Genomic DNA, 11,344 nt, shown 5'->3' with positions numbered 1-11,344 from the left:
GCAAGTCACTGAGAAAATGCTGTCTAATTATTCTCAAAATTTAGCAAAGAAGTTCCAACTCATCCTTGGTAAGAGTGTGAAGCTAGTTCCAAATCTTTTCTCTAAGCAACGTTACGTCCCCCATTACAGAAACTTAAAGTTATATGTGTCCTTGGGTCTCCAAGTCACTAAAATTCATAGAGTACTTAAATTCAAACAATCTCCATGGTTAAAAAGTTACATCGCATTTAACAGAGAGCAACGGAAACGGGCCAAAACAAGCTTCGAAAAAGATCTTTTCAAGCTTCTTAACAATGCTGTTTTCGGAAAAACAATGGAAAATTTTCGAAAAAGAACACGAATTGATCTAGTTACGGAGGAGAAGAAAGCTAAAAGCTTGTGGCTTCACCAAGTTTCTATGCATTTCATCAGATCACAGAAGAACTAGCAGTTATAGAACGTAGGAAAAGTTCTCTGGTACTGAACCGCCCTCTTTACACGGGTTTCTGTATTTTGGACATATCAAAAACCCTCATGTACTCGTTCCATTATGAGTATATTAAACCTAAGTATGGAGCTAAGGCCACATTACTTTTTACCGATACAGACAGCCTCTGTTATGTGGTGGAAACTAAAGATATCTATGCGGATATGAAGAAAGATCTCCACCTCTTTGATACATCTGAATATCCGCAAGATCATCCTCTCTTTAGCTCAATAAACAAGAAAGTGCTTGGGAAGATGAAAGACGAGTTAGCCGGTGATATCGCTCAAGAATTTGTGGGACTTAAACCTAAGATGTACAGTCTTCTGAGTAGTTTCACTGAAAAGAAGACGGCCAAAGGTGTTGCCAGAGGTATTGTAAAAAATCATATTCGTCATACGGACTATAAGCAGTGTCTCCTTCATAACAATCGTGGACTCACCCCAGCTCAACGAATAGCCAGTAAATGGCATAAATTACAAACTGTACATTATACTAAATCAACATTATGTCCTTTCGATACGAAACGGTATATTTTGGACAATGGGATTTCAACACTTGCCCATGGGCATTATAAAATTAGTATATAAAAATTGCTCTATTTCTTTGTAAATAATATATTTTTCTCATTTTGTTTCGTAATTATTTATCATGTACATATTCTTTAGCAGCTATTGTATATAATCAACATTGATGAGTTTAATAATATTTATTCTAGCCAAATTTTTTTTTCTGTATAATTGTTTGAAAAATTAGAAAGCAAAATAATCTATATGTTATGAAGAGAAATTGATAAAGATTTTCTAAGTATTTAATAAACATTATATTTTTCACTGCATGAACTGTATAGTTTTTCTTTAAAAAATTACATTTTCCAAAAGTATTAATGAAATCTGAATTTTACGTGAATCATTAATCGATTATTTCACAAAAGTGAGCAACAGCTATAAATAGAATTGTTTTTCGAATAAGACTTTAGTTAAGATGGAACTCTTAAAATTAAAGCATCCTTTTACGATGTTAGCTGCTGGTCCTAGTGGTAGCGGAAAAACCATGTTTATTAAAAAATTAATGGACCATCAAATGATCACTCCTTTTCCTCCTAAAATTATTTGGTGCTATGGTGCTTATCAAAGTCTTTATGATGAGATGAATCATATCGAGTTTTGTGATGGTTTGCCTGAAAACATCCACACTTTATCAAATTCTCTGATTATTATTGATGATCTTATCGTCGGAACTCGGAAATGATGTAAGATTGACCAAGTTATTTACCAAAGGATCTCATCATTGAAATCTTAGTGTTATTTTCATTGTACAAAATTTGTTTCATAAAGGTATTCGGGAAATGAACGCTAATTATTTAGTGCTCTTTAAAAATACAAGAGACAAGTCTCAAATGATGCATCTGGGAAGGCAGTTATATCCAGGAAAGAACAAGTTTTTTCAAGAAGTGTATCAGGATGCTACGTCTAAACCTTACAGTTATTTACTGGTTGACCTCAAATCTGACTCCATGCGTCTGAGAACAGGGCTTTTTCCAAACGATAAATACTACGTCTATCAACCTCGCTAGTCATTTGCTGGTGAGCTGTCAACGAGTGAACATGTCTGTGGTGATCGAAGTTTTCCAAAAATATACGAGAAAAGAAGTGATTAATTTGGATGATATTAACTGTCCCCGTTTTTGTGACCTACCTCCAGGAGAAATAGTCTGCCCTTATTTGCATGTGAAGAATTTTTCACACTGTGCTGTGCAAAAAGCCGACGCTTATGCATGCTTCGTAGACTCTATAAAAGCCAAACATTTTTCTTTCCTGTCATTTGTGTACAAAATGTCGAACTGTTCACAGCACCAGTTAGAACAGTTGAAACTCATCGCGAAAAGTAAATTTTCAAGTGATTTGCTTCGAAAGTGCCCCAATAGTGTCATAAAAACTATATGCGAGTGTGCCTTAAACTTGCTTCGAGGTCATCTTTCCATTTCCCCCAAGCGAAAGGCTCAATTAGCACCTTACAAGCGAAGTTTACGAAAACTTGCCAATAAAAAAGTACCTCTTTATAAGAAAAGAAGCCTGCTTGTACAAAGAGGGGAAGGTTTCCTAAGTGTACTCTTACCTGCTGCTATTTCTCTCATTAATTCTCTTATTCATGGAGTTCAGTAAAAAAACTTCTCATTGTACCAGAAGAAAGAAGGCAAACGGTCTTACCGAACTGCATGAAAAAATGGATCGAATTTTAAAGAAGAAAGACCTTGATGAAAGTGAGAAAGCAGCTTTATACCTGCAAGTGCTCCAAAAATATATTACGTATCAATTATCACCACCCGTTGAAAAAACAGAGAAATCTATGGAAAAGAAAGAAGACACTTTGGTGAAGAAAGAAGAAATTCCTATGGAAGATCCATTTGAGAAAAAAGTTGTGAATGTGGCTCCTTTAAAATACAAGTCTCAAGCAAAAGACATTTATCCTCATGTGAAGAAGCATATTTCAGCTGGAGGTGAACTCATTTATCAGAATCAAGTCGTTCCAGGGACTGATGTTGTGACTCTCATTAATAATTTTTTAAGAAAAAGAAAAAACCTGTTGTTGGCGAAAACCAATTTTATGCTGTGCTAAAAGAATTAGGTTTACCTACTATGTATGATGTTCATAACAAATTAAATGTCATGTATGCTCGAAGAAATGTATGGATTAGATATTAAATAAAACAGTGTTAACTTAATACATGTGTCTTTATTGTGTTCTTAGAAATTAGATACTTTCCTGAATTTAAAAATAATGATGACGACTAAAAAGATAATTTCGAAGACGGAAAAGTTTTATTTACATTTTTTCTAAGATAAAAATTTCAGTTAAGTAGAAAAAATTTCACTTTAATTATTTTAGGGAGAAAAATCTTCACTTTTATTTTGTCTATGGGGCAACCCATGTTAATTTTAAAGTGTCAAGGGAAAAAGTTACACTTTGATTTAACAAAGTCGAAAAATATTTATATAGATTTTTTTTTATGTCGAAAAGGTAATTTTCTTTGTTGTTTGTTGAATTTGTGTTTTTCTTAACATGAAAAAGGTTCATTATTTAAAACTCAACATGCTGTTATAAGTTGAAAAATTTGTTCAATCAGAAAAAATAAAAACAAAAGAAAGAAATACATTTCCAATATTTTATTGTTTAAAAATCATTCTTACACCATAAGTTTTTTTTCACAAATTGGTACAGGTTAAAATCACTCATTTTACATAAGTTTTCAATAATGGCATACATAGATTGGCCTTGGCTTCGTTTCAGTACATAATAAATACAATATGCACCACATACATTAGAAGTTAAACTCTGTAATGGAATATTATTCCATTTCACATTTGAATACTTAAATCCATAAAGGTCTGGAGATTGTCCATAAGAATCAAAAAATTCTAATTCTTCATCTTGAAAAAAGGCTACCCAGTGCGCTCCGGGTTCTGTGGACTTGTCTGTATTCACAACAATGGCTGATGTTCCATTTAAAGGAGGTATTTTATCTGCTGGATAAACTCCTCGAAAGACAGCGGCTGCTTCGCGAGATAAAATGTCATGTATAATACGACCATCCATCAGTTAAAGTCAAAAATGATGTTCCTCGACTTATTAATTTCAATCGCGTTATCAAATTCTGCAAAGATAATCACACACACGGTTTGCTCGAGAGGTTTTCTTTGTAAACAAAATTCAGGCTTGCTTCTAACGAGAGTTAATTTAACATCCACCATATTTAATAAAAGACTTTCTTGATAAAATAAATCAAAATGAATGCCACCAATCATATCAACAGTAGAACTCAGTTTAAAAAAGGAAGATCTCTTCTCTAGGTCTTTGTCATACATTTCAGCTGTGAGCTTTGAAGTTTTACTATCATAGCCATGATTGAGCAAAGTTTCTATATAAGCTCTATAGGGGTATGTGTTACTAGAAGACACCAGTCGTTCATTCAGTGTGACATCCATCTGAGAAAATAAAGAATGCAGGAACAAATTTACTGGGCCGATGCTGGCATCTTTATCCAGAAGTGACCCATCCGTTTTTACTATTTTTGCTCTCACGTAGAGTTGTGTTTGTGACAAGTCAATATAATCTTCTCCGCTGCCTGAGATATGAAATTCTACGGGACCTCCGTCAAATACATTAGACAGAGGATGAAACTGAACCCATTGGCCACTCTGAATCGCCGTTTGAGTTCCAGGTAAATGAAAAAGTTCTAAATCGGATTTAACACATTCGGGGGAATCTTTCATGATGAAAGCCATTATGAATCGAAAATATCACGTCTTCTCTGCTTCACAGCTTTTGGAGAAATGAAGGGTTTTGACTGTTTCCGCTTCCTTTTATACTTACCACTACCAAGCATGGTCTGGGCTTTACGAATAGCTTTTGCCGCTAATACTTTTCCCGCTTCTTTGGCTCTTTGCTTAGCAGCAGACTTAATGTTTTCACCAGCTAACACATCATTTGCGATGAGAGCTCCGGTGCGCAAAGCTTCTTTCCCCACCGTTTTGGCTCCTTTCACAAATAAAGGCATAGCAGAGCGAAAAAGACTTCGAAAAAATCCACCGAGACCATAGCCCTTTTGATAGGGTTGACCTTGATAATAAGGAAGTCCCGAGCCGGTTTGGTAATGATTTTCATAATTTTGCGTACAACACTCATACGGGACGAGCATCTTGATGTCTTTTTTGAAAATAATGCTTTTGCTTCTCTGTTGTCATATTTATAGCACTTGTCGCCTTCGGAAATGTAGTACAAGAATTAACTTGCCCCTCTCAAAAGGAACGAATGTACCCGAATTCAGTCTGATTTCCACTTCGATCGTATTAAATGAATTTCTTGCTATTGGCACATAATGCGGTCTGTCGTATTGTACATTTACAGTATCGCCATCTTTACCGGTGACTGTCACGACTCTTAAGAGAGGAGCTTGCACGTTACCCACAATCTGAGGCGAAACTATGTCGCTGTACACATAAAGTAATGTATAAGCAGAATGCAAATCCCCCACTATTCCAAGTACCTTCGACAATCTGCGGTTCGAAGCCTAATAAACCTGCTAATCCTGAATCATAAAAGATTAATCGGGCTCCATTTTGCGTCACGATTTTCACTCTTTTTGTAGAACGATCGTATTCCAAAGAGATTTTATCTTTAAATGATGCTAAATTCATGGCTTTTAAGAGATCTGGGACACTTTCATAACATCCTGGTGGTATTCTTCTGCTAGCAACTTCTTTTACACCTGAAGAATCACCCAAATCAAAGCCAAAGAGATTATTATCTGTGTTAATATTATACCAGGTGTGTGGGTAAATGATCTCGGAAAGACCAACTTCCCATTCCCCGTTCAGATATAGGTACAGGGAACTGAGTAATAAAATGTGAGATAGTATTCCCTGGAAAATAATGCTGAGAGCTATCACTAGGTAACGTCATATAGAAAGACATCTTGGCAAATGACGATTTTTTCCATGATGTGGAGTTTTTATATTTTTTTCACATCGGTTACCCATGCATTAAATTTTGGCGGATAACCTAAGAATTTCACATGGTATTCTGTTACACCGTTTCTCTTTCTTTCTCGCAACACTTTTTCAACAGGATAATATCCCGAATCTGAAATTTTTTGCAGTTCCTTTTCATAAAAAGTACCTTCAATCACCTCTTCAGCGAGGTCTTTAAGTCGATAAACAGATGGATTTCTAGGAAGGATTTCATGGATTGTAAATATTTCTCTCGTCCAATTACTTTCATAGCCTTTTTCAAAAATCATTTTTAATTTGCTAACGCGCACCGTATCTCCCACTTTGAACTTAGGTTTAAGTTTAGGAAGGTCTTTATATAATTGACTCCAAACTTGATTTTCATTATGTTTATTGACATTCACTGGTTCAGTTTGAATAGAGCGATGCCAGGTATGATTATAACTGTGAACTAATTTATCTATTACGTCAATATAACGATACGTATTCATTTCATTGAAGTACTTCCACATTTTGCTTTTGAGGGTTCTGTGGAATCGTTTGATGATGCTTGCTTTCACTGTACTGTTTTCAGTTGTAAAAAAAAACGAACTTTTTCTTTTTTAAGATAATTCTGAACGATTTTATTTTTATATTCTTTACCTTTGTCAGGTAAACATCTGGTTTTCTCTGGCTAAAAATACGTTCGAAAGCTGATTTAACACTGACCAGTTTTGTCTTTGAGTGGAATAGCCCAAGCATATTTGGGAAACACATCAATACATGTGAGCAAATATTTATATCCATCGTTGTGTTTGGCAAGAGACTGCATATCTGCCAAGTCAGATTGAAACTGAGCGTCGATGCCTCTGACAAAGACGCGATTGCGACGAAAATGTCGTTGGATAGGCTTGTGTAAAGTATAAGAATCTTTGGTGGTAAGCCATTTCTTGATCGCCTTGTGACTTTCTTTGGCTTTTAAAGCACGATGCAAAGCACTCACTCCACCAAAACTGGCGGGAAGGGCTGGATCGCGATACATCTGATTCAGATTCATAATGCGTGCAGCAGTGATTTTTACTAATAGAAATGTGAACATTCATCGCTATTTATAGCTTCCTCTTAAATATACAATCACTCATTTCTATAACAATCCTTCACATGAATAAAAAGCAAATGTGTGTGTGTATTTATAGTGTTCCCTTAATTTTACATATATTTATTTTTTAATTAAGAGACAATAAAGAGACCATTATAAACAAATAATTTTATTTACTTTCTAAACATTCATAAAATTCAATACCATAAGCACCATATTTTTCTAAATTGGTGGGGCAAAATGTTTCTTTCACCTCATCAAGTACATGTTTGAGACAAACAGACTTTAAAAAGTCTTTTGTGATATAATGTGCGGGTTTAAGTAGATGTAAATATGGCTCTTCAGTCCATACATTTCCATAAAATTGCCTGGCTATAATAGAGTTTAAATTCAGAGCCAAGGAGTTGATAATCTCTGTTTTATGAATAGCGAGCTCTTCGCAATCTATAAGTTTAGGATACTTTAAATCTCCGTGTTCTTAGATCAGCTCTTTTAATGATGTCTTTAGAATGGATTGGAGGCATGCTGTTCCCAAAGAAATGTCGAAGGAATCTGGAAGCTTTTCCTCGTTAATAGGCTCCTCGAATACACTTTCGTAGGCTTCACAAAAGTCCATACACTCATAGACGAGATTGGCGACGATCTCATTGATACGACTGTAATTTGAAGACAATTCTTCCCACTGGGCGATTGTAAGACTGAGACTACTTTTCTCCACTCCTTTCGCTGTCAGTTGCTTTTATGTGAAGTGGTAACCATCATATTCGGCACTAAAATTCTTAGGCAGTTGCAAAGTCATTGTAAACAGGTCCTGTGGGTTGTGTTGAGAGAGGATGTCTAAACACGAAGGCTCTAAATTCACTCCTTTACGAGTTGGATAGTTTGCATTCCCATACTTGCTGTATTGCATAATATGCACTGTGATCTTCGCGTTGAAAAGAGTAGGCCCCACAAAGACATTGTTGCCAATATGTGTCAGCTCTTCTGGGATAGTCTTCAGTAAACCGCCCATTGCGCTGAAAGAGAAAAAATAATTATGAGTCGTTTGGTAACAGAATAAAAATAAATCTGAGTTATAGCAAAATTAAACTCTTTTCGTAATACTTACTTTCTTCTTGGAAGTAGGATCTTCTTCTATTTTTCGTTTACCATTAGTATTCAATGAGACTAATGCTTCTTTCGGGATCTCACGCTGTTGGTCAGAATTGCAACCAGAATCTGCAATCTTCAGTATATCCGCATTGAAAGGTTCGTTCTCAAACTGGTGTTCCAAATCCATCTGAAAAATAAAAATTCAAACTATAAAGACAATGCGACAAATGCAGATTAAATAGTAATCTCAACTCCATAAGTAAAAATATGAAAAAGATATATGGTAAAATACATACCTCGAATAACACGTCTTCGTTCAAACAGGAAAGGGCGAAAGCAGGAGCGAAGTATACAACGAATTGGCTTGAGCAGAAATGATGAAAAATGTACCAGAGACTTTATATATAGGCCTCTGTCAGAATCCAGGAATCACATTGCGGATTCGACATGATGTCAGAACAAGAAACATCCTGTATCAATAGATAAGCGTCGGACATGAAACCGGATTACGACAGAAACGGGATGAAACATATGGCTGAGGTTGCAACCGCAAGATGATAACACGTGATGACGTCACGAACAGGATGCAATGCGTCCGGAGTTGAGACAGGTGGTTAATGACCCCCTACGTGCTCCCCCCCGTGATCCTTCGGATCCCTGATCCCTGTGGCTCCAAACTGGTACTTTTCTACTACTCACATCTCTTATCGAACTCTTAAAAGAGACTATAAGTTCAAACATAGCGGACATTTTCGAGTGTAGTGGGTGCATTATGGAATACGGCAATCAGCTTGGCCATGAGTGTGTGACAATGACCAATTCGGATAAACTTTGGGGTGAGTGAGTGAGTGAGAGATTATGGCGCAAAACCAAAGATGATTATAGTGCGCCAAACACGAGATGGGGTGAGTACAATTGATGAAATTAAAATACAATAAATAAAAACAAGTAGACAAATGTATCAAATCCAGAGGATGAAGTCATATAAGAACAAGTTAAAACCACACATTTAAAATTTAAGATACAATCTTTAAAACAAATTACATTAGGTGATAAAAGCCAGTTTCTTTCAAATAATAAAATAAATTACAATTGACCTCTCTTCCGATTAAACGGTCGAGATGCAAGTCACAGCTATTAAAATATTTCTGGCGAAGACTATTAAAACATGGACACTCAATTAAAATATGACGAACAGATAAACAAACATTAGAATTAAAACACACAGGCTCATTCTCAGCTTTTAAAACGTAGTTATGTGTCACTCTAGTGTGACCAATTCTGAGGCGCGTCAAAAGAACTTCCTTCTTACGATTTTTGGTAGATTCCCAATGCTCAATTCTAGGTTTTACATGTCTTAACTTGTTTTGAAGCTGAACATCCCAAATTTGTTGCCATTTTTTTCGGACCTTTCCCTTGATGACACAGCAGATATCTCTAAAAGGGATAAGGCGACTAGACAGTTGAACAGTAGATTTGGCTGCGATATCCGCAAGCTCATTTCCCTTTATTCCAGCATGTCCAGGAACCCAGCAGTACAGGACTTCATATCCTCGCATCGTTAAGTTTATATGAATTTTGAGAACATCGACTACCACAGGATTCTGAGTGTTGGGAAAAGTTTCCAAAGATTTCAGAGCACTATACGAGTCTGTATAAACTACGAACTTTTTGTGGCAGAGCTTCGAGATGTACAAAAGACCATAATATATTGCAGTTAATTCAGATGTTATGACTGAGTAAGCATGGTGCAGGCATCTGCCCTCAATGTAATCTTCAAATACAAAAGCCATCACGACATGATCATCTGACTTTGATCCATCTGTGTAAATCGGATAATAACTGCTATATTTCTGCCTGTGCTCAGCAAAGAGTTGTCTGTAAACGATCTCGTTAGTGCTCGCCTTCACGTGATGTTTGAAAACATCAAGAAGCTGAATCCGTGAATTTTCCCAAGGTGGAATTTCAAAATTATGTACTGCTTGGGGGCGCATATCAGAGAGGGAATGTTCCTCAATGACAGGGCGAACTCTTAAAGGAAAGGTAGGAACGCAGGATGGACGCGTTTCAAATAAAACGTTACACGCATCATCGAGTAAGCACAGCTTATTGGGATGTTCAGGTTGGGATAGAATATTAAAATATATCAAGAGGGACATTTGCTCACGCCTCAGATAAAGTGACGGTTCGTTACAGTCAACGTACAGGCTCTGGACGGGAGAGGTCCTGAAAGCTCCTGAACAAATGCGCAGAGCTTGATGGTGAACAAGATCCAGTTTTAAGAATACTGATGGCCGAGCGGATCCATAAACTACTGAGCCATAGTCCAGTTTAGAGCGTACGAGCGCTCTGTAAATGCGAAGCATGGAGCAACGCTCTGCACTCCAGGAGGTGTTCGCCAACACTTTTAAAATATTTAGTGTTCTTAGACACTTCTTTCTCAGGTTTAAAACATGAGAAAGGAAAGTCAATCTTCGGTCGAACGTCACTCCTAAAAATTTTACTTCGGGCGTAACTGGAATAATAGTACCATTCAGATATAACTCAGGCTCAGGATGGAGACCTGGCTTCCTACAAAAGTGAACACACACAGTTTTCTGTTTGGAAAAAGTAAATCCCTGTTTGTTTGACCATTCTTGGATCTTATTCAGAGCCATCTGCAATTGCCTCTGTACGTATCTCATGTCTGCTCCTCTACAGCTAATCTGCAGATCATCAACATATAGAGATCCCAAGATGGTGGGAGGAAGTTCTTTTAGTACAGAGTTTATTTTTAAACTAAACAGGGTTACACTGAGCACACAGCCTTCAGGCGCACCCTCTTCCTGTTCAAAAACATCCGAAAAAACAGAGCCAATTCTTACTTGAAAAGTTCTAGTGTTCAAGAAATTTTGAATGAAAATTGGTAGGTTGCCGCGCAAGCCACTCTCGTGAAGATCCCGGAGTGTACCGTATCTCCATGCCTTATCATAAGCATTTTCAATGTCGAAGAATATTGAGACAAGGTGGCTTCTTCTTACAAATGCTTTTCGAATAGATGTCTCTAAGAGGAGCATGTTATCTACAGTTGTTCTTCCCTTTCGAAAACCGCTCTGATAAGGCGATATAATATTCTTTTCCAAGAAGTAGACAAGGCGGCTGTTTACCATCTTTTCAAACAGTTTGCATACGCAACTCGTAAGGCCAATTGGCCGATAGTTC

At 36.7% G+C, this 11,344-nt stretch overlaps 1 protein-coding gene across 1 annotated transcript; it reads right to left on the bottom strand.

Annotated features, from left to right (window-relative positions):
- Window positions 1-4,059: 4,059 nt before the first annotated feature.
- LOC146996079 (uncharacterized protein F54H12.2-like) lies at window positions 4,060-4,749 on the bottom strand. Its single transcript, XM_085821339.1, has one exon. It carries the CDS (start codon window positions 4,747-4,749, stop codon window positions 4,060-4,062), a length of 690 nt encoding a protein of 229 aa, XP_085677465.1.
- Window positions 4,750-11,344: the final 6,595 nt, after the last annotated feature.

The sequence above is a fragment of the Stegodyphus dumicola genome, chromosome 7 (genome assembly GCF_044657685.1).
Source record: "Stegodyphus dumicola isolate Sdum_Otavi_A_Nest chromosome 7, ASM4465768v1".
NCBI lineage: Eukaryota > Metazoa > Arthropoda > Arachnida > Araneae > Eresidae > Stegodyphus > Stegodyphus dumicola.
This window is presented reverse-complemented; position numbering and strand designations above follow the sequence as displayed.

Excerpts from the sequence above, each read along its gene's own strand:
- LOC146996079 (XM_085821339.1), bottom strand. The coding sequence starts at position 4,749 with ATGGCTTTCATCATGAAAGATTCCCCCGAATGTGTTAAATCCGATTTA.